This window comes from Emys orbicularis, chromosome 8 (genome assembly GCF_028017835.1).
Source record: "Emys orbicularis isolate rEmyOrb1 chromosome 8, rEmyOrb1.hap1, whole genome shotgun sequence".
In the NCBI taxonomy this organism is placed as follows: domain Eukaryota; kingdom Metazoa; phylum Chordata; order Testudines; family Emydidae; genus Emys; species Emys orbicularis.
In genome coordinates, this window is record NC_088690.1 from 81,433,993 (window position 1) to 81,458,120 (window position 24,128).

The following is a 24,128-nucleotide window of genomic DNA, read 5'->3' on the forward strand; positions in this document are numbered from 1 at the left end:
ACCCACTTCAATGTGACTGGACCACATTGTTTGGATGCAAAGCATATTTCACACCTGATTTGCCCAAGAGCTCCAAGGGAGGTGTTGCAAGGAGGAATAAGCTAGAATCAGATAAAAGGAAAGGCAGAAGACCTTGCCTTTCAGGTCACCAAGGCAGCTAAGGGAGACTGAAGTTCCAGGAGCCTGAGATTGATTACCACGGGCGAAGGGAGTCATGACATCCATACCAGCTACCAGCCTTGCCCAATCTCTTTGTAGCCAAGAACAACCATAATACCAGCAACCATCACCGGGCCTTTGACTACAGTATGAGTCCAAAGACTAAGGGAACTGAAGAGTTCAAACCCATTTTTATCTTAAGTGCCTTATTTTTCCTTGTTCTATTTTTACCTTTTGTTTCTATTAACTGGAAGACATCCCAGTGTTTATTATTTTAGGATGTGATCATGTGGTTGAGTGCATTAGCCTCTGTAAGAATCTACATGGAGAGACACAAAAGCATAAGCTGCTAAATTTAAATTGCCCCAGACTCCGCCTTAAGGTGGTTGAACGTGCGTGTTCTGTGAGTGTCCAAAGAAACTAAACTGCCAGTTGTGAATTGAGTGAAAGTTGTGAAACTTCTGCTTGTCAAAGCCTTTAAGTGATATTTGTATCTGTGTTGAGGATGACAGGGGACGGAAACAGATTAGCCACCACTGAATGAAATGTAAGTAGGAAACCTCCATTGCCCTTGAGACTGTGATCTAGATATAAACAATAATTTGGTATCAATCCTACAATATTTACCCACCTAAGAGTTGATGTCACTGGCATGGATAAAAATTCTCCACTGGTGGTTTGTAACTAAACAAATTGGAGAAATGGTCTGAGTTAAACAGGATGAAGTTTAACAAAGACAAATGCAAAGTGCTCCACTTAGGAAGAAAAAATCAGTTTCACACATACAGAATGGGAAGAGACTGTCTAGCAAGGAGTACGGCAGAAAGGGATCTAGGGGTTATAGTGGACCACAAGCTAAATATGAGTCAACAGTGTGATGCTGTTGCAAAAAAAGCAAACATGATTCTGGGATGTATTAACAGGTGTGTTGGGAGCAAGACACGAGAAGTCATTCTTCCGCTCTACTCTGCTCTGGTTAGGCCTCAGCTGGAGTATTGTGTCCAGTTCTGGGCACCGCATTTCAAGAAAGATGTGGAGAAATTGGAAAGGGTCCAGAGAAGAGCAACAAGAATGATTAAAGGTCTTGAGAACATGACCTATGAAGGAAGGCTGAAAGAATTGGGTTTGTTTAGTTTGGAAAAGAGAAGACTGAGAGGGGACATGATAGCAGTTTTCAGGTATCTAAAAGGGTGTCATAAGGAGGAGGGAGAAAACTTGTTCACCTTAGCCTCTAAGGATAGAACAAGAAGCAATGGGCTTAAACTGCAGCAAGGGAGGTCTAGGTTGGACATTAGGAAAAAGTTCCTAACTGTCAGGGTGGTTAAACACTGGAATAGATTGCCTAGGGAGGTTGTGGAATCTCCATCTCTGGAGATATTTAAGAGTAGGTTAGATAAATGTCTATCAGGGATGGTCTAGACAGTATTTGGTCCTGCCATGCGGGCAGGGGACTGGACTCGATAACCTCTCGAGGTCCCTTCCAGTCCTAGAATCTATGAATCTATGAAACAGCTACCTCCTTGAACTTCCTGTTTTAGGATTTATAAGGATTTGCTGTGTTAATCTCATGCTTTGCCTAAATTGATGACTTTAAGTTGTAAGGACAGACTTACCTGCTGGGAGTTTCTCAAGAGGATCTGCCTCCACAATCCCAGCCTGGTTTTCTTGCTGGGAATTCGGCTCGGTTGCTGCACAACAGGAATCGGGCTTGTTTTCTACCTGGCCAGCATCATGGTTCTGAGAAGATCCTGGCTTTCTGGAAAGAGGATTCCCAAGTTTGCTATAAATATGGCGTCTGTGTGCCATAATGAATGCATTGTGTGTATGCAAGTGTTTTCAAATCAGTTTAACTTTACTTAATTTGGTTTAACCCCTCATGTAGACAAGCCCTTAATTGCAGTATTGCTGCTAATTTGTTTATTTGACATGACTTTGACCTCAATTTGATTATAGTTTAACCCTCAGTTAAAGAAGAGTTTTTAGTGGTGTAACCCTTCTGCCAGGTGGAGCCAGCAGCAACAAGGGCTGGGTTCAGTATCTAAGGGTTCCTTTTCAACAATACAACACAAAACCAGCTCGAGCCCCCACCCAGTGATCTGGGACAATTACACACCACCCCCTGGGCATCTCTAAGGCCTGGTCTACACTAGGAGTTTATATCGAATTTAGCGCCGTTACGTCGAATTAACCCTGCACCCGTCCACACCACGAAGCTATTTAGTTCGACATAGAGCTCTCTTAAATTCGACTTCTGTACTCCTCGAAAACGAGAGGAGTAGCGCTAAATTCGAAATGGCAGTATCGAATTAGGCTAGGTGTGGATGGAAATCGACGGTAATAGCTCCGGGAGCTATCCCACAGTGCACCACTCTGTTGACGCTCTGGACAGCACTTCGAGCTCGGATGCTCTGACCAGCCACACAGGAAAAGCCCCGGGAAAATTTGAATTCCTTTTCCTGTCTGGGCAGTTTGAATCTCATTTTCTGTTTGGACAGCGTGGAGAGCTCAGCAGCACTGGCAACGATGCAGAGCTCTCCAGCAGAGATGGCCGTGCAATCTAATAGAAAGAGGGCCCCAGCATGGACTGATCGGGAAGTCTTGGATCTCATCGCTGTGTGGGGCGATGAGTCCGTGCTTTCAGAGCTGCGCTCCAAAAGAAGGAATGCAAAGATCTACGAGAAGATCTCTAAAGCCATGGCAGAGAGAGGATACAGCCGGGATGCAACGCAGTGCCGCGTGAAAATCAAGGAGCTGAGACAAGGCTACCAAAAAACCAAAGAGGCAAACCGACGCTCCGGATCCCAGCCCCACACATCACGTTTCTACGAGGCACTGCATTCCATCCTAGGTGCGGCCGCCACCACTACCCCACCAGTGACCGTGGACTCTGAGGATGGGATATTGTCCACGGCCGGTTCCTCGTCGGAAATGTTAGCGGACGGGGAAGATGAGGAAGGAGATGAGGAGGACGAGGCAGTCGACAGCGCTTGCACCGCTGATTTCCCCGACAGCCAGGAGCTCTTCATCACCCTTACCGAGATCCCCTACCAACCGTCCACAGCCGTTACCCCGGACACCGAATCAGGGGAATGATCAAGCAGTGAGTGCTTTAAACATCTAAACATTTCATTTTAACATGACTGGAATATTTATAGTGTTAAGAATGGGCTTTTCATTCACTCATTTAAACATAGAAACTTTTATTTATAACAAAACAGGAATAGTAACTAGATCAGCAATTTGGTGTTCATGATTTCTTTGGCTTAGTCAACTATTTAGTCCTAACTATGTATAATAAATCAAATAATGTCCGGATATTCATGATTAGGCCACCACAGGACGCTCCACTCTGTAGTCCCTTCTACTGCACTTAAACGAAAAGACGGTCAATGTGCCCGGGAATTGACAGAGAGTCCTCCTGGGATAGCTCAGCATAGCTCTCCTGGAGGTACCGCTCAAGCATGCGCATCAGGTTCCGTGGCAGGGCGATCTTGTTCGGTCCACCGTGGTAACACACGTTCCCACGCCATGAGTCCATTAAGTAGTCCGGGATCATGGCACGGCACAGCATGGCGGCATACGGCCCTGGCCTCTGCATGGTCTCCCGAAGCATCCTTCCCCTCTCGCTCTCCGAGATCCTCATCAGAGTTATATCACACATGACGCCCTGCTTTAAATTAGGGGGGGGAATGTTAGTATTGGGACTGCCTTACAGCCACGCGGTGGAGGCGGCAGAGGGGCAGCATACAGGGATCTTTCCCGGGGACAGCCGCGAGGTGGTGGGACAGGGGCAGAGCTCATGCTTCCCTGATTGCTGCCAGCAGAGAGTGGCCTTGCTTTCAGTGCGAAAGGAGCCCAGTGCTACTATTACATTTTTAAGCTGCCACAAGTCTACGGCTTACCATGTTTTACTGCAACGAAAGTAGAGGTGTCCTGCAATGCTTCTCTGATCGCAACTGCAAGACCCCAGGCACTGAAGGCGAGGGCCGAAAATTCGACCTTGTCCTGAGTGCGCATGTGAAAGGTGCAGTGCATGGTGTTGTTCACAGAGAAAGACTATGTTCTTTGTTCACAACTTCATTTATCTGTCTCAGGAATTCACTCCCTTTTTCCCATTCCCACAGACACATCTGCGACTGTCTCCCAACCAAGCCTGGCATCACACTCCCAGAGGCTAGCGCAGATTAGGAGAAGGAAGAAGAAGACGCGTGAGGACATGTTTTATGAACTTATGGACTGCTCACGAGAGCAGGCAGCCCAGACGACACAGTGGAGGGAGAACTTGTCACAAATGCACAGAGCAGTCATGGAACGGGAGGAGAGGTGGCGCCAGGAGGACCAGCAGACTACTCAAACCCTGCTTGGACTAACGAGGGAGCAAACGGAGACGCTCTGGCGCCTAGTGGATGTTCTGCAAGACCGGAGGCAGGAGGACAGAGCCCTGCTGCTGTCTATCTCTAACCACCCTCCCCCGCCACCAAGTCCCACACCCCCCTCACCAAAAGTCCAAAGAAGGAGGGGCGGCAAGGGCCGTTAAAACTGTCAGTCAGCCCCTGCACACTGCTGCAGCAATGTAAGGCTCTCGTTCCACAAAGTTTGAAAAGTCCTTTCCTACCCATCTCACACAAGCCCACGTCCAAGTTTCCTCCCCCCCCTTTTCATGTGCGGTTCATAATAAAAAATCTGTTTCTGTTAAGTACTGTTTCCGAGAGTGTCTTTTAGAGGGGATTCTGTCTGAAGGGGGGGAAGGGGTTTGTTACTTGGACAGGACAGTCACCTTTAGCAGGCTACAGAGGCGGGGGCAGGTCCAGCATCAGGACACATACACAGTGCAGTCACCAGTTACCCTGGTCAGTCTGGGAGGCGGTTTTCATGTTCTGGGATGCGAGGGGGTTGATCTGTGACTTTGTGGCGGGGGAGGGCAGTTAGAGATCTTATGCCGCGGTCCTTATCCTGGATCACAGAGCCACGCAGCAGGGGGTCTGTTACCCTCCGCCCCCTGCCAGAAAGTCACTTGGCCGACACATACACGCAGTCCCGCCCAGGACTGCTGGCAGGCTGCGTTGAAACAACCAATCCAGCACTGCAGAGCCTGTCAGTCCCGGAGTTTAGAAGCATCATTTGCATCAGAACACTAAACCCGCCCCCCGCCACAGTCTGCGTCCCCGGTTTAAAACATTCCAGCGAAAACAGTAAGAAAGAGAACCTTGTTCATTAACAAAACGGAACAGATTTTATTTGTTGGGAAGGTGGTGAAGGGGGTATGTAACTTGGAAGGATAGTCAACAGTAACTGGGTAAAGAAACGGGGGCAGGTTCAGCATCTGTGTCCACAAAGTAAACAGTCACTGGAGACCCTGCTCAGTCAGGAACCTGGCTTTCAAAGCCTCCCTGATGCACAGCGCGTCCCGCTGGGATCTTCTAATCGCCCGGCTGTCTGGCTGGGCGTACTCAGAAGCCAGGCTATTTGCCTCAACCTCCCACCCCGCCATAAAGGTCTCCCCCTTGGTCTCACACAGATTGTGGAGCACACAGCAAGCAGCTATCACAATGGGGATATTGGTCTCGCTGAGATCACAGCGAGTGAGTAAGCTTCTCCATCTCCCCTTGAGACGGCCAAAAGCACGCTCCACCACCATTCTGCACTTGCTGAGCCGGTAGTTGAAGAGTTCTTTCCCTGAGTCCAGTGCGCCAGTGTAGGGCTTCATGAGCCAGGGCATTAGCGGGTATGCAGGGTCCCCGAGGATGACTGTAGGCATCTCCACATACCCAACAGTTACTTTGTGGTCCGGGAAGTAAAGACCTTCCTGCAGCCGTCTAAACAGACCAGAGTTCCTGAAAACCCGAGCGTCATGAACCTTGCCAGGCCATCCAACGTTGATATTAGTAAAACGTCCCCGATGGTCCACCAGTGCTTGCAGCACCATGGAAAAGTATCCCTTTCGGTTGATGTACTGGCTGGCCTGGTGGTCCGGTCCCAGGATAGGGATGTGAGTCCCATCTATAGCCCCACCGCAGTTTGGGAATCCCATCTCGGCAAAGCCATTTATGATGAGCTCCATGTTTCCCAGGGTCACTACCTTTGATAGCAGTAGCTTGACGATTGCCTTGGCTACTTGCATGACAGCAACCCCCACGGTAGACTTGCCCACACCAAAGTGGTTAGCGACTGACCGGTAGCTGTCTGGCGTTGCAAGCTTCCAGAGGGCTATGGCCACTCGCTTCTGGACAGTCAGGGCTGCCCGCATCCGGGTGTCCTTTCGCTTCAGGGCAGGGGACAGCAACTCACACAGTTCGAGGAAAGTCCCCTTCCGCATGCGAAAGTTGCGCAGCCACTGGGATTCATCCCAGACCTGCAGCACTATGCGGTCCCACCAGTCCGTGCTTGTTTCACGGGCCCAGAATCGCCGTTCAACAGTATCCACAAGACCCAGTGACAGCGAGATGTCCTGGGCGCTGGGTCTCATGTTTTCTGAGAGGTCGGAGCTAGTGTCCGACTTCATGCCGTCACGGTGGTGCCGTAGCCTCCTCTCCTGATTTATCTGCAGCTGCCTCTGGTAAAGGTGGATGAGAAGCTGCGAGGCGTTGAGAACTGCCACAACTGCAGCGATGGTCGCAGAGGGATCCATGCTCGCACTGCTGTGGCGTCCGCGCTGTCAGTAATCAGAAAAGTGCGCGAACTGATTTCCCGCCGGCGCTTTCAGGGAGGGAGGGAGGGCGGGAGTGACGGACGGATGACGACAGGCACCCAAAAGCACCCTCGACACATTTTTTTACCCAGAAGGCATTTGGGGCTCGACCCAGAATTCCAATGGGCAGCGGGGACTGCGGGAACTGTGGGATAGCTGCCCACAGTGCACCGCTTCCAATGTCGATGCTTGCCCCGTTAGTGTGGACTCACAAAGTCGAATTACTGTCCTTAGTGTGGACACACACGTTCGACTTTGTAATATCGATTCCACATAGTCGAATTAACTAAAATCGAAGTACTCTCGTAGTGTAGACATACCCTAAGAGGCAATACTTCCCCTCTCGCAAGCACAGAGTCTGAGTGTAGCAAAAACTTTTAATAAAAGGAGGGAATTAATTTGGGAAAACACTGCAACTAGGGTTCATAAACATAAACCATGAGCAAAAGACCCACCCCCAAGTAAGTTGGGCAGTGTCCTTTTCCCCTCAGGTTCTTAAGTTCAGCAACCCAAAAGTCAGCATTAATTTGGGAAAACACTGCAACTAGGGTTCATAAACATAAACCATGAGCAAAAGACCCACCCCCAAGTAAGTTGGGCAGTGTCCTTTTCCCCTCAGGTTCTTAAGTTCAGCAACCCAAAAGTCCCTTTAACGTGCCTGCCCCTTCTTTGAATCCCACTCACAGTTGCTGTCCTTGGCCAGTGCAGCCCCAGAGTTCAGAGGTTCATCCGCAGAGTTTACCTCCCACCCTGTGTGTGAAGGGGGTAAGGAAGCACCTTACATGCTCCACTGCTCAGGCACTCGCTCGTTGCCCCAACGGCTGATTGCCATGCCTCTGTGGGGCTCTGCTCTGGCCCTCTCCACCAGCCTCCCTGCTGGCTGCTTGCCACACCTCTCCACCAGCCGCCCACTCACCAAGATGTCTTCAGGGCCCCCCAAACTTAACACAGCTCTCAGTGATTTCAGCTCTTAGTGGGGGAGCCTCACTGCTGGTGCACACTGGGAAGTCTCTTGCACTAGAGACACTGTCCCAAAGTAGGTCTAATACTTGAGACCTAGGTATCAGTGATTTCAGCTCTGCAGCCTGTAACAAGACTCTCAATTGAATCAAAATTAGCTCTTTTAGTATACCACAGAGAGGGGAAGGATCAAATAGTGTCCAGGGCCCACACCATACAGGTCCATCCCCTACCCTCTCTCAACTCATTGGGCTTTGGAACCCATGTCCCCTGCCTAGCTAGTTCTGTTCAATTGAGGGTGAGTACCTCCATCGGGGTATGCCAGGTACAGTTCTGCTGCCCTCAGTTCACACAACAAGGATAACAACCCTTTATTACTCCTGCCCCAATAACAAGGAGACTGGGGATCCAACACCAGCCACAAGTGATTATTTGGGCAAGCAATCCCACCATGCTGAACACCTAGGCAGGGTGCGTGTGTCCATGCAAATGAGATCCGCTTCTGAAGTCTTTTTCCACAGCTCACCACTAGATGTCAAGGGAGAACTCATTCAGACTCTGCTTACAGTGGTTTTTGTCTTAGGGATAGGATTTATTGATTTTATTTTTAATAACATTTATATCAAGGAGTCATTTTTCTTTCCACTAGCAATCCAGGTCAGAGCCATTGAAAAAACTGAAACTGGTAAAGACTAAAATTGAGGAAATAAGTTAATTTAAGATGACAGTGGTCTCCAGGGGACAGTGTTATCTTCATAAAGAACAAGGTCACAATGTCACTCTTGCTGATGGGCGTTTTGAGTGCACTCAGGCACCCATGTCTGGTTGCTCCATGGACTCTTTTGTCCAGTTACAGCTATTTCAGCTGGGGTGCAACTTCAGGCTGCCCTTACATGTGCTGCATGATGGATTGATACTCAGCATGTCCAGAATCAGGGAGCTGCAAGCATAGGTGCTGGAACTAGAGGATGCTGCCTTAGCCCGTGGCTTGAAGTGGTTTCCATTATAGACAGGCTTCACAGTTTGGTTCAATGGCTCTCAGCACCCCCACTATAAAAATATTCCAGCACTCTGGCAGCAAGTCACTTCCCTGCTCTGCTGGCACTGGCCCTATGGCTGATGCAGGGAAGAATCAGGGCCTATGGCTCCTGGCTGGAATTATCCCTGGCTCTGATTGGTCTGGTCGCTGAATATGGAGAGCGAAGGGAGAACATATCCTCTATTTTTTGTAGAGAGTCCAGCTATTATTATGCATATGCTTGCCTCATCAACACGCATAATCATTACTAATATAACTCTTTGTAAACAAACTCAATCCCTCACCCCCACCCGTGTGTCTGCCATTATCTTCCCCATTCCACAGCAGGGCAGTCGGAGGTACGGAAAGGTAAAGTAAATTGCCCCAGGTCCCAGAGGGTGAAACCACACCACTGATGCCTCATATAAACCCTTAGCACAATGATTAAATAGCCCTGCACATAGGTTGTCTGAGCTTTGGCCAGATGTAGCCCAAGGATTTCTACCAGAGCGCATCAGTGGTAGAAGCTGATCTAGGAGCTCAGACTCTATACCTACTAGCTCACAGCCCAGCTCAAGGACTGCCTGGTTCCTTCATGGTCTTACAACACAATGCTTTTCCCGCAGCTACTGAAGACAGACTAACATGTTTGATTTGATTGTCTATATAGATGCAATTGCTCTTTTTCTCTCTGTGTGCCTAATTCTCACTTTCCTTGCCAGACTCATTGGGGATGAATGTATTGTAGACTACTCTGTGATTTACACATACAGTTCAGGACAAGGGCAGGTGATGATTTTTGTTTGCTTATTGAAGTGGAATTGTGTGTACAGAAACCCTGCTCGGCCTACTCCTGTTATACAACCCCCCCCGACCCCCATCCACACACACTTTGACTTCAGTGCGTCTGCACCATAAGGAAATGGGCTGCCAAACAATCTCACACTTAAGCAAAGTCACTGTTTATTCCAAGGCTAACTGCTCACATCTGCGGCTGTGACCCAATCTGCCTCAGCTTCAAGCTATTGCTCCTTTTTCAGCAGCACCAATTTTATATAGAATTTCCTCAAAACATGCTTTGCAGAGTTGTAGGTAAACATGTGGTTTTAGTTTGGATGCAGGGAGGTGCAGCTAAACAGCAGAATGAGCCTAATCTTCTGGTCTGAGTAGGAGGAGCTGAGGAATAAAATTAGAAAAACAGCATGGGCATGTGACTATATGGTGCAAACTCCACTGTGCCTTGCCATTCCTACAGGCAGCCTCCTGGTAAAAGTGACTTCAGTGCTAATGAAAAGTGCTCGATTAGCCCCAAGCCCTTTTAAACCCAAGAACAGGTAGAAGTCAGGCAGCACAAGGGCAAATTTTTCCACAGTGACTGGCCAACGTACCTCACCCTGCCTATTGCAGATGAGAGCATGCTCCATTCTTCATGCCCACCCAATGCCTGCCTAGTTTGCTAAGAACTGGCCAAAGGAGGGTGCCAATCAAGGTAATGCAGACACCGATCCATTTGGAAGTGGAATCAGACCAATAGCACACTTCACACTGCTAACTGTCACATTTCTGCATGTATGCAAGAGAACCCTTTCTCCTTTGCATGTCTTTCTATATTTCAGGCCCTACAATACGTAGCTTAGCAAATATGTATAATGCAAAATGTTGTCTGCATTTATCTAAGTGTCAGAATAGCTATTGTCACCAGACTGTGGCTAAAGGGACATGGATAGGCCTTCTTTTTAGCCCAAGAAATAGAGTGTTTAGATATTTTCTTGACATTATTGCAATGAAAACTGCCAAAATAGTCACAAGAAATAAGACTTACAGTTTTACTAATCCAAGGTACAGTGATACAGGTAAAGGCATTGATTAGTATCTATATTTGGGGAGAAGAATTTCAGAGTTAGCTGCATGCCCTTGCACCCATACATTGATGCAACCCTAAGTTAGACATGCACATAACCCATATATAGGTAAATGTTATGCTCACAGTGCCAGTTCAGCAGTACCATTTGGCACATACACAGGTATGTGTGTTTGGAACAGGGGCCTGTTTTTTTAAAAATCTGGTCCAGGATTTTTAACCTGACAATGTCCCATCAAGACCTGAGCACACAAAAAGACACCCTCCTGTACATCTTTTATTTTTATTATTAAACTCAAAATCTTTAAAACTGTTCAACAAAATGTCATACAAATTGCCATCGGATAATAGCATTTGTGAAGCGATGCATTGCTGCTCCAGTAAAATGGCTTCAGTTAGCACAATTTATATTATTTGCCCATACTTCTTAAGTCAATCACGGGACTTCCATGATGAAGAAAAAAGTTACACTGCTGCACGCGCATCAACCGAGTTCTTAGGCTGACACAATGGTGGTTTGTTGTTCAGCATGTGTCACAATCCAGGGATACCAATATTCTGCTTAAAACATTTGAACATTGCCATTTCTCTTATGATATCAGTATCATCATGGGTCACGTTATTCATGATTACTCACAACATTGCAATGCTTTCAAAGTAACAGGAAAACTAACATCAAAAGTAGCAGACACATTACATTTGTTGCGTCATTATTGATATTCTTATTTTCAATAGATTTGTTGCCTAATATGCATGTTATGTGCTTTAAAACTGCTGGCACGGTTATGTAGATTAACTAATGAATTAAGTCAGACAAATCATCTGGCCATTATTTAAACATTCACAATTTTGAGAAAACGTGTACAGCTGATAGCACTGATGGATATTCTAATTGCAACTTAGAAGCCAGCACAGTAACTGCCTTCCAAATACAGGTAGTAGGATTCATGATGGGATGAGATCAGACTATCACAGTATGTTTTATTTAATAAGCTGCAGTAGTAAGTATTTGCCATAAATATTGCAAACCCCATTTATGAATCATGGGAGGGTTTGCAAGTGTACAAACTAACATTCATAGAGAATTTAAAACCAAAAGACATTTCCAAGCAGAATAAAATTCTCTCACAGTTACTGGCTCTTTTTCATCCACGCATGCTTTGCACACAGTTCATAAAGAGAAGGCTTACTGTGCATTGATGCATACCAGCCTATGGATGAGACATTGCCAGATAAATTGTGTGATGAGATACAAGATACAATGGACAATACATGGTTTCTTAAAGAAAGTTACTCTGTCACCATTTAAATTTACAACTAGAACTGTTCAATAAGGGGGAATGGCTTCCGATACTTTCTACAGTATATGTGAAGATACAGCTGCCAGATGTGCTAATCCTGCTATTGTAGGTATCAGTAACAGTAATTGGAACTGAAGTATCAACCCAGGGTGGAAACATTATCATGCTGTCATAGGGCCCAATCCTGCACCACTAAAATCAAAGTGAGTTTTACCATTGACTTCAGTGGAAGCATAATTAGGGCCGTGATGTTCTGTGGCCACCCTACACATACAGAATCCATGGTTAATGGCAGTAGCAGAACCCAGGGCCTTTGGCTCCCCAAAAGAGAAGCTAAAGCAGCATTGCCACTAACTCAGGCCCCAATTCAGCAACACGCAATCATGAATGATCCCAGTGGAAGTCAATGGGACCTCTCACACACTTAGGTGCTTAAAGTTGTGTGTGTGGCTGAATCGAGGCCAAACTTAGCAGAAGGTACTTATAAACATTAGAACAGTCTGGACAATAGTACACGCTAGTACAGCAGTGACTCTGTACACAGATTAACAAATCAACACACTACAGTTTTGTCTCCAGCTAACAAGAAGATAACTTGCATCATTACTATAGCAGTTCTGAAAGTTTATACCAAGAAAAACATCAGGGGCCAAACTCATCACTGATGTAATTCTACTTAACTCAATGGTGTTACCCAAGAAATTAATTTGGCCTTAGGTATTGTGGTATGGCCTCAGGTACTGTGCTTACAGTGGTTATCAAAGCTACTGGTCTAAGATTATGATAAGACAGTGCCTAAAATGCACCCCCTCTCCGTGAACTGGCTTGATTTAGTGTTTTTTCCCAGTCTATGGGCCCTTGTGACACCTCCCGCTCCTCCCACAAACACACACACTTCGGATGTATGTAACTGACAACTTTAATAAATAATCTTATTTTTGTATGCAGTCTTGTAGTCGCATTGGTCCCAGAATATTAGAGACAAAATGGGTGAGGCTGAAGTGAAGGAGAGCGCTGTGTAAGCTTGTCTCTCTCACCAACAGAAGTTGGTTCAATAAAAGAGATTACCTCGCCCACCTTGTCTCTCTAGTAATCTTAGTTTGTGTACTACACCTTTAAATTTCTAGGAGTCCACAGGCTGCATCTGCCATTTTGAGAGCAGTTGATACAGCATGTTACAGAAAATACACACTGTCTGTCACTCTGAATCACTTTTTCCCTTTTTTTATTTGGCTGTTTTCTCGTAAAATGAAATTAATAATTCAGATTGAAAACTTGTAGTTGCACTTTGTGTAAATAAATTGGCCTTGCATTAAATCTAAGCTTCTGTACCTAAACTGGGATTGCAAGAAAAATGAAGAGGTAATAAGATATAATTTCTGATTTATTCCACCTTTGATTTACTACATAATTATTCATCAAGATAATAGCTAGATGGAGGAGACATAGTACAATTGGACTGTGCTACCCTCACAGCATCTCACCCCCGTTGCAAGGCACAGCACACTGGTGGGAGTTACCATGTCCTACATCTTTTGTAGGAACAAACTCATTGGTGGTGTTTGGTGTGAGGTAGCCAGAAAAGCAGAGTAAGCCTCCAGTCCTGCCTGCACTAAAACTTTCCTCACTTGAATAGCCCTGCTGACTTCAATGGGGCTACTCACATGAGTCAAGCACAGCACCTGTGTAAGCATATGCCAGGACGAGTTACAGGAGTGTCCTCGACGGTGGTGCAAGCACAGCATCGCACAGGTATCAATCAGCTCTATGTCTACATCAGCAATATGTCTGTGGATCAATAGGCTTTATAAAATATAGGGCTATAGAAACAAGTGATTCCATATATTTTGCATATTATAAAAAGTTTCCACTTACCTAATATTTAAAATATATTTTCAATGCTGACAGTATATTTGTAATATAGTCTCTGATATAATAAAAATATAGGTGTTTCCTGTACGGGAGGGCTATGGCAATCCTGGACTATGTTAGGTTGTTCTCTTTTCCCTTCTTGGTTCCTCTGCCTTTAGCTGCCTGCCTGTCACAACTGCTTTCTGCTGTACAAGTGCAATCAGCCTTCCCGGTGCCCTCTGTGAACCTGTGTGGAGACAGTTACTTGATCTGGGCCTTATTCTGGACTGCTGAGTACTAAGATCTAATTTGCCTCTCTGCATTTGGCCAAACATATTCCCTTACTCTCGCAGCCAAGAGGGATCTCAGAAGAAAAATTTAAAAGTTCAAATAAATCCAAACATTGGGAAATACCTTGCTTTAAAACAATGTAAAACTACAAATGATGTATTTATTAAGGGTGTTCCAAACCATACAGAAAGAACCATGGTCCATTGAAGCTGTTCTGGTGGGAGATGCATACTGTATAATAGAGGCCCACTTTGTGGCTGGGAACACTGGTGGGCATTTAATGGTAAAAGCATGCCCCCCACAGTTCCAGACCATTAAAATCATCTTGTCCTACAGGAACTCAATGTTACTCAATGGGATTCATTCTGTAGTGTAGAAATTGTATATGGAAAAGTGTATTCTGCTCCTCTAATGTATATTGGCTTGATGCTCCTCTGGCTGGTGTATATTAGAAGCAACTCCATGAAATTCAATGGAGTAACACCAGTGTATGTGAGAGAAAAATCAGGAATGTTGAGTAAAGTGGGATATATGGTTTTTAAATGAACTGGACCCTCCATTTAACATAGTAAATAAATCTGGTGTTAGTTTTCAAAATCTAAACATAGATGTCTTGGTACATTAGGTTTCTGCCAAAGCAAAATAAAGAGGACATTTATACAACACGTTGTTCTATGATGGAATGGACTGAGCTTCCACTCACAATAGATGGCTTAGCAAGCTATTGACATGGTGCTACCAGATGTAATCAGATTTGCTAGATTAAAAGCAGCAGAATTTGTGACTAGCAAACAGAATGTTGTATATTATCATTAAACTTCAAGCAGCAGGTCTCACTCATCAGGTTTTATTAAAATATTAGCATGCTTCCAAAATGAAATAACTTCCAGTCAGTGTCTCTTGGGGAGGAGAGATGGGAGTTTGTTGCATTCGGAAACGAAGCTCGGTTGGAGATGCCTTACACAATCCTTGTTCACGCAACATAGCTGAGTTGTAAAAAGCCTTCGTCCAGAAAGAAGGTTTTCATTACGTACAAAGTCTCTGGTTCCTATGCTGCATTCCGGATGCTGTTACATCACATTCTCAAAGAGCTGTAAGGATCTCATAATATTGTCATCCTGGAAGCAATGAGAAAAACATACACTTAAAAGTGGTCATGCGTCTGACGAAGTGGGTATTCACCCACGAAAGCTTATGCTCCAATACATCTGTTAGTCTTAAAGGTGCCACAGGACTCTGTTGCTTTTTACAGATCCAGACTAACACGGCTACCCCTCTGAAAATTGAAAAGCTGTGTTCTTAAAGCTTTCTATGGCACTTTGCAGCACAGCCAGTACCAAATATTCATTGCTGCAAGATGTGGTGGCTACATTTTTGTAGCACCACTCATCCTAGGTGAGCCTGAAATGCTTACAAAGTTAGGCCCTGATTCAGCACAGCACTTGGGCTCATCAGGCAGCATGCAGTGGGTGTCTGTAGGACTTAGGCATATGCTTGAAGTTAAACACAGGTTTAAATTCTTTGCTGAATAATGAGAGACTGAAGCTCATGCTTCAGTTCTTTACTGAAGTGGGGCCTGTTCTGAGCTCTGTGTGGGCAGACTTTGCAGCCTGCATGGAGCCCCATTGACTTTGAACACTTACATGTGTGCTTAACTTTACACGCCTGAACTGTCCGATTGAAGTCATAGGCCTTAAACTGATATGCAAACTGTACCCAGGGATTACTTGACCCACCACTAAAATGCAGCCACTTCCTGATTGAAATACATGAAATCTCAAATGCCATTGATTTCCACCTCCTGAATCCAAATGACAAAATTAGGGTTATACATGGGGAAAACCTGATTTAAAACATTTCTCATCAGGCAAATTTACTATGGAGCTTGATGTTTGATGTACCCAAAGCTGGGTCAAATGATAGAGCTTTATATTTCCACCCACCTGTCTCTTTAAATTTGTGACTTTGGTCTGATCTATGATGCACTGTGAACTAGCTGAGCTGCAGTGCAAGATACCAGTGATCTTAGCCTTGGTTGGCAGCCATTTAAGAAGGCTATTATCAATGACCAGGGAAAAGTCTGTGAGGAGGTAGTAGAGCAGACTCAGCCCCTTCCCTCTTTCCCCTCTTCTGCAACAGAGGAATTTTTGCTTCTCAAACAGACTCCTTTCTCTGCCACCTCATCCCCAAGTCCTTTCCTTGAATGGCTGGGCAAGGGGAAGGGGGCGGGAGCTGAACTGAGGTTGACTCCTTGTTCTCCATGGACCAAGGAATAGCCCCTGCACTCTACCACAGTTAAGTCAAATACTATCATACTATCAGATATTATCAATGTTTAGACAAGGGAAGTGGGTTTTACTAGTCAACGGTAATGTGACATATATTTAGTCTTCAATTGAATTGACATGATAAAGCAGAGGTCTCTAGTTTTCTCTCTTCTGCCTTTAGAAGGCATGATCTTAATTTGTTTTTCTTTCGATTAGGCCAGATTTACAAAAGAGAGGCTGTATATTTTGAAAAAATAAAATCATATTTTGCTGTTAAATTAAAAACCGTTATAACACTATGCAATTTGAATTACTGATGTTATTGCTGTGTAATGCCTAGACACACCAAGATCGAGGTCTCAATGTGAGAGGTGCTATACAGACACAAAGTAGAAGACAGTCCCTGCCTCAAAGAGCCTAAAATCTAAACAGGCAACATCCACACAGGATGGTTGGAAGGAAATATCTTCCTCATTTTACAGATGGGCAACAGACACACTCCAGTTAAATGACTTGCCCACAGTCACACAGGGAATCTGCGGCAGAGGCGGGAATTGAGTGCAGATCTCCCAAATCCTAGTTCAGTGATTTACCCACAAGATCATCTTTCCTCTTTGAATGATATGATGCCTGAGATTGGGCAATTGCTGCAATGGGCACAGTCACAAATACCCATGGAATCATTCATGCCTATACAGATTTTGCAATATAAAACCTAGAGAAATCACCCACTGTTAATGAACACGGGACAGACTCAATAAAAATTCCACATGGTCTCTGCAGCACAATCCTTTGCATCCGTAGAATAGAATTCTTATTGAATCTGGCCCAGAACAAGCAGTTCCTTTAGTTCAGGGGTGGCCAACCTGTGGCTTCAGAGAGGCTCTTCAGAAGTTAATATGCGGCTCCTTGCATAGGTGCTGACTCCGGGGCTGGAGCTACAGATGCTAACTTTCCAGTGTGCCAGGGGGTGCTCACTGCTCAACTCCCTGCTCTGCCCCCACTTCACCCCTTTCCCCAAGGTCCCTTCCCCCAAGCCTGCCATGCCCTCGCTCCTCCCACTCCCCCACAGAGCCTCCTGCGCATGCAAAACAGCTGATTGCGGCAGGTAGGAGGTGCTGGGGGCTGGAGGGCGGGAGCTAATGGAGGGCTGCTGACTTATTACTGTGGCTCTTTGGCAATGTACATTGGTAAATTCTGGCTCCTTCTCAGGCTCAGTTTGGCCACCCCTGCTTTAGTCCCACGTAAATGCTAACTTTGTTTCCCCCATCTGCTCTCTCACCAGCAAACATCCATGTATGCATCTTCACTGGGCTCAGCACAGCCAGAGAGAGCAGTCAGTCAGTGCTATCCAACCAGAGGATGGTAGCTTATCACTTTCCCATTTACAGCACTTCAAAATCAGGTGTGCAAGGGGTGACAGTCTTCAAAACCCAACATCTAAAGGTCCAGCAGATGCCAAACATTCTTGTCCCAATTTTTATCCATCATTTACACCTATGCAGTCTGGTTTGGTAGCAATTTGCCCTCACTTTGTACAGGTATAAATGGCTACACAAGGTACAATTCAGTGGAGAATCAGGGCCCCTGTTTTTAGGGCAACCACTGCTCTAATTCCCCAAGACAGAGCCTATCATAGGAACATATGCATTGCCAGACTGGATCAGGCCTAAGGTCCACCTAGTTCAGGATCTAGTCCATCCAGTCTCCAACAGTGGATAGAACCATATGATTCATAGGAAGGTGTAAGAACCCCACAAACAAGCATATAATCTGGGATAATCTGTCCCCCCACATACGTCTCATCCTGACCTCTAATAGTTAGAGATGGGTTTAAAGCTTGAAGTACAATGCTTCATAGCCCTGCCGAAATTTCTATTATCAATGATTAGAACAACTCTGAATATTATTGATAGCCATATAAATATCTAATCCCCTTTTGAATCTTATTAAATTCCTGGCGTCAATGACTTCCTGTGGCATTGAGTTCCACAGTTTAATTACAAGTCATGTGAAAATGTATTTCCTTTTATTGGTTTTGAATTTCCCACCTTTTAATATATTTGAACGTCCCTTGCTCATGTCTTATGAGTCAGGGACAACAGAAGCTCCCAACCTATTTTCTCTAGACCACTCATTATTTTATACACCTTTATTGTGCCCTCTCTTATTTTTCTCCTTTTTAAGGTAGGCCACCCCAATCCTTTCAATCTCTCTGCATGGAGAGTTTTTCCAGGCTTATGACTATTCTTGCTGCTCTTTTCTGAACCTTCTGCAGTTCTGAAATGTCCTTTTTGAGAGGAGGGGACCTGTACAGTGCGCAGGATTCCAGGGGAGGCTGCACATTGGTTTATATACAAGGCATCAATTTTGGTATTATTCTCTATCCCATTCATTATGCATCCTAACATCATTTTGGGATTTTGACCACAGCTGACATTGAACACAGGATTTAATTGAATTTGCTTCACTGACACCCAGGTTCCTTTCCTGAGTTGTTACACCTTATAGATTTCTAAATTAACTACAAGAGTAGTTTATTTTTAACCCTTCCAATGTGCCTTATTTTGCATTTGTCAGCATTCAATTTCATCTACCATCATGCTGTCCATTGACCAAGCCTGTTTAGGTCTCTAAAATTCTTCATAGTCTTCTCTGGTCCTGATTAACCCAAATACATTTGTATCATCTGCAAATTTTGCTACCTCAGTACTCAGCCCCACCCCCACGAGTTAATTAATAAATACTAAGCTACATGGGACCTAGTACGAATCTTGAGGCACCCTGCTGTTAACCATTTTGTCATGATAAAAATTGACTATTTAATCCTACTCTTTGCTTTCTGACTCCTACCCACTTTTTAATACAAGAAAATATTTCACCTCTTACACTTTTTCAAAGGCTTTTGGAAGTCTAAATAAATTATGTTATCTGGTTGTCCTTTATGCACCCATGTTACTGACACATTCAAAGAATTCTAAGAAATTACTGAAACATGATTTTCCTGTGCTGAATCCACGCTGGTTAGACCATATCCAATCATGAACTATCAAATGTGTTGTTACTCTATTTTTAATGTTTGATTCAACCAGTATGCCCAATACAGATGTAAAATTTACAAGTCTATAATTCCCCAGATCATCCCATGAACCTTTTTTTAAATATGCAAAAACATTTGCTACCTTCCAATACTCAGAAACAGTAGCTATTATTAATGAGTGATTATATTTTTTTGTTAGCAGCTCAGGTGCTTCATACTTCAACTCCTTCAGAACTCTTGGGTGTCTACCATCTGGGCCTGGCAGCTTACTATATTTTAAATCAATTAACAATTTGCTCCTGCACAAAATCAGCTGTCACCTCTATCTCTGAGTATACCTCATCTTTGTTACCAGGAAAGATCAGGTCCAGTGCAGGACTCTCCCCATCATTCTGGGTGGTGAAAACTGATGCAGAGAAATCATTTAGCTTCTCAGTAATGTTTTTTCTCAGCAATGTCCCTAATTGCTCTCTTTAACTCTTTGCAATCCAGTGGACCCTTAGATTTTTACCACAGGCTTCCTGCTTCTGATGTACTCAAAGAATCTCTTGTTGTTGTCCCATACTCACAGGGTAATTTAGATTTCCCCCCACAGTCACCAGAGGAACTGTTTGAGGCCCAATACAATCCGGTTTTTCCCCACCCCCATTTTTGCAAAGAAATAGGATTCTCTCTGCTGGATCCATTTCCCATCAGCCGCAGATCAGTCCTGTGGAGGCCTCCAACAATCCCGAACACTGACTGGATGAAACAGAGAGCTATCTCAAGCCCAGTCTTCCACAGGTAGCAGATTAGAGGCCAACATAATCCCACTCCCATAATCCCCACCACACACACTTTTAATAGCAGGAGCAGCATGCCTCTGCACCAGCCCAAAATGAGCATAGGAGTAGACTACAGCTACTGATGTGACTCCTTAGTAGGGGATGGTGCAGTGCAGTACATGGCATGGGACGCCACATCCACAAAATATTAATGACTACGGGTTGATTGATGACAAGGCAAATTCTCAGAGACACCTGGCATCTGCAGTTCTCATTACAGGGTTATTTTTTAAATTAAAAAAGATAAATCTAAATTTTGGAGTTTCCTATTTGAGAGGAAACGATCCTTGTATTTTATCAATCTACAAGACGCATTCCGACAGCAAGATATTCAAGCACTGAACAGAAACCACAGTGCAGAGCATTTAAAAAAAATCTCAGAGGAAAGTGAAGCAGCTTAAATTTCTTATATCAATGATGGTACACATCTAGCACCAAGGCAAACCTAGAAACCACAAGACAAGTCAACCACCATTAATTAATACTCCACTGGTACCAAAAATGGGGAACAAAGCAACAGATAAAAAAAAATTAAGGAAGGGGCCAAAACCCAAGCAAAGAAACCGAAGATGTCAAGAATAAAGCAACCAAACTGAAAAGACATTGATTAGTCATCTAATAATGAGGGATGAGTTGCACGCTCCTGAGAAGAGTTGGATGAAATTTTTCATGGGAAACTTTTTTCACCAAAAAAAAAAATATGCAGATTTGGGTGACCGAAACTACCCAATTGCTTTGGTTGAAAACTCCCTTTTCCCTCCCTACCCCGCCCCCCCAAAAATACCTGAAAAAATTGAAACGTTTTTTATTAGAGAACAAGAATTAGTTTCTGGGGAAAGCTTGATGCTTGGTAAATGATAATTAGTGCCGTTTTAAACTCTATAAAAGGCACAGGCTTTTATTGCACTGCTTAAATACTGGAAACATCCCTGACCAAACAGTCACACAGTTAATTGGAGTCCAAGAAAATAGATGTTGGGCTAATTGCATGTTCATGCAGATGCTGGTCTTTGTGTAGGCACTAAAATAACAGTAAATAATTACCACAGCCCGTTTAATTTATGGAATTTGTCAAAGATGTTCATTTTGGAAAAATCATCATTTTGATTACAGTACTTGTTTTTAACATTTGACCTTGAACATCAATGAGTTTTATGAGTCAGTGTTGTAACTGAAAGGTTCCTAGGCAGATTTTATGCTTTTGGACAGCTCAGACATTGTGGTAGTCCCTGTTAATGTTATCCAGGAAAAAAAAACACTTGCATATTTTTCTGTTTTTGAGAGGCTGACAATGTCTCTCTACATAAGTTAAAGGCTCCAGGAGCTTCCCTAAGAGTTGTGTACAGTAACAAGGAATCAGGAATTCACTTGGGAAAATAAAAGCACTGGCCATCAGCACTGGAAATGAACAGACTGTATTCAGTGACCAGTTTGCACCAAATCCATGTAGGTAGCAAGCACTCGGATCTTTAGGGAGATTCACAGATCAGAACCCAGAGCTGAATTTTGCAGCTGGCTTGAACATCTAATAGAATGAAACCTGGGATCCTGAGCACCCAGAGACTTGGAGTGGATTGAAATCCAGAGCGGATATGAACATTGTGGCATGAAACCATCTTCTCTGCTTTCATGGAAGCAATAAGATTGTCCTTACCTCTTGACATGATTCAATAAACTCATCTAGAGTTACAACACCATCTTTGTTTTTATCCATTTTCTGCAAAACAAAACAAAGAAACATTTTTAGTTCTCATAATACGGATATATTTTTGCATATGTAGCATGTCATTTTGTAACTTGGATAAAACTACAGTATCTTCCAAACTTAGACAGAGGCTACCACTGAAATTCGGAATGATTGAGTGTCATTGCTCAGGTTTTGCTGGTAGCTAAGTGTCAAGAGAAATGCATTAGAAATCAACTAAGTACCTGGAAGAAAACTTCTACGTGCAGTCTTGGAGCATCTTGCTTGAGAACAGGATATGTGTACTTGCCCATCATATCATAAATTGCCTTTACTATATCCATCATTTCCTGGAGTAGTGACATGCAAACATACAACAGGGAAATTAATACAAACAAGCTGTACATTATTTTCTTTTACTGAATAAGGCCCAGTTCTTCACTCTCTTCCTAATGTTAAGGAAGGCCTAGACCTAGGTCTCACTCTTGGCATTTCTACCATAGTTCCAGATACCACAAGCCTCTATTGGTATACACACGGATGTCATCATACATATGCTAGTCTACAAATGGATCTCTCTTGCTCTGCTATCACTTGTCACTCATGCTGCAAAAGCTCCTATGAGGCCACTATAATTTCCCCAATTTCATCCAGTGATTGGGAAGAATCACCTCCAGCACTATCCACAGAGACTGATCAGAATTGGCCCCACAATAGAACTTGTGGTCTTTTGACTTATTAATCATGTCTATTACAGTGGTGACTAAGGACCAACCAAGAATGGTGCTCCATTGTGCAAGGAACTGTACAGACACAAAATAGTAGTCAGCCCTGTCCCAAAAATCTTACAATCTTACTCCACCTTTCTCAGTTGTCTCAATGCACTTATTATTGCTAAGCATTTGTGTTAAACCACAAATGAACACAGTGCATTAGAGAATATAGACCAAGACATAATTCCTATCAGGAAGAGCTCAAAACTGATCACAGACCAGCCAAAACACTGGACGACAGCACACTAAAAGGAGGGTGGGAAGAGACTGTCAGTGAGTACACTACAACACTACAAAGAGTAAGAAATTAGCTACTGGAAGACTTTCAAAACCTAGTGTCAAATATGGGCCTTCCTGAAATCTTTTGGATGCTCGGATTTGGTCTTACTTGCATATACGCCTTTATACAACATTTAGACACATTAAGGTGAACATATTTCAAAGTAGGGCTTCCAGTAGGCAAAAGGAGCAGGGACTACATGTTCAGCAATCTTATACACTCTTGGATATACTGGCGTCTGAGAGCGGCAAATTCGGCAGAATACCTGTGTTAAACCACAGTTTTTCAGTGGCATGATCATTAACTTGCATTTAGCTGCCAGAGCCATGCATAAGGGAAGGAAGTTTAACTTGCCATCAGGAGAACATTGGGCAGGTGCACAGGCCTTATCTTAGGACTGGTACCAAATGAATTAACTAATTGCTCATCTGTCCTGCAGGTTGAAGCTGGGCTTAATGAGGTGGCCAAGTGGCTGAAGGCACAACCGGAAGCTCAGTTAAATCAGAGCACTCTATATAAACAGTACCTTGGCAGTCTGAGAGGGGACAGCTTTAGATGAGGCAATTTGCTACAACTGGCAGCTGAAGAACTGGCTGGTGGTGGAATCTGAAGTAGGCCCTTGTTCTTTCTTTTCTATTTGAATACTTGTTGTATCTTTCTGTTACAACCCACATTCCCAAAGCTTGAGAATAAAGTATTTGGATGAAGCTCTTTTGAGCTGGGGAAAGGATTTTTCTCTGTTTCTGTACCACTATCAAATGTGACAAATCTTCTGTAATAAAGACTTGCTTAAAGGGAAAGTTCAGGTTACTTTGAAGAAAATGATCAAGATTAAGCTCAGGATATCTTCTTTATCTATAACCTGGATGTGCAAAGGCAAAAGTAATCAAAAAATGGGTTGCTACTCGACTACAAAAACTTCCAAACCAAACTAACACTCAGAAAGAAGCAAAGGGCTGGAAGGAGGACTTTTTTCCCCCAAGTAGATGCAACCACTTCCAGCTAGTTTTGGGCTCATCATGTGTTTGATCATCCTACTTTGAAAATGAGATTGTGCAAACAGTGTGTAGATGCATACCATCCCATTTGTTTTGGTCTTCGTATCTATAAATCCAACCATGCTGCAGTAGA

The 24,128-nt window shown here is 44.1% G+C and overlaps 1 protein-coding gene across 3 annotated transcripts in view; it reads right to left on the reverse strand.

The window, feature by feature from the left end:
• Positions 1–15,199: 15,199 nt before the first annotated feature.
• The window catches only part of KCNIP1 (potassium voltage-gated channel interacting protein 1), a 117,643-nt gene continuing 108,714 nt past the window's right edge, over positions 15,200–24,128 (reverse strand). For all 3 annotated transcript variants that reach the window (XM_065409061.1, XM_065409062.1, XM_065409064.1), the window contains 3 exons: positions 22,190–22,294; positions 21,915–21,977; positions 15,200–15,247 (listed from right to left, as the gene is read on the reverse strand). In XM_065409061.1, coding sequence (XP_065265133.1) covers positions 15,200–15,247; positions 21,915–21,977; positions 22,190–22,294 — 216 coding nt within the window. The remainder of the gene's footprint in view (positions 15,248–21,914; positions 21,978–22,189; positions 22,295–24,128) is intronic.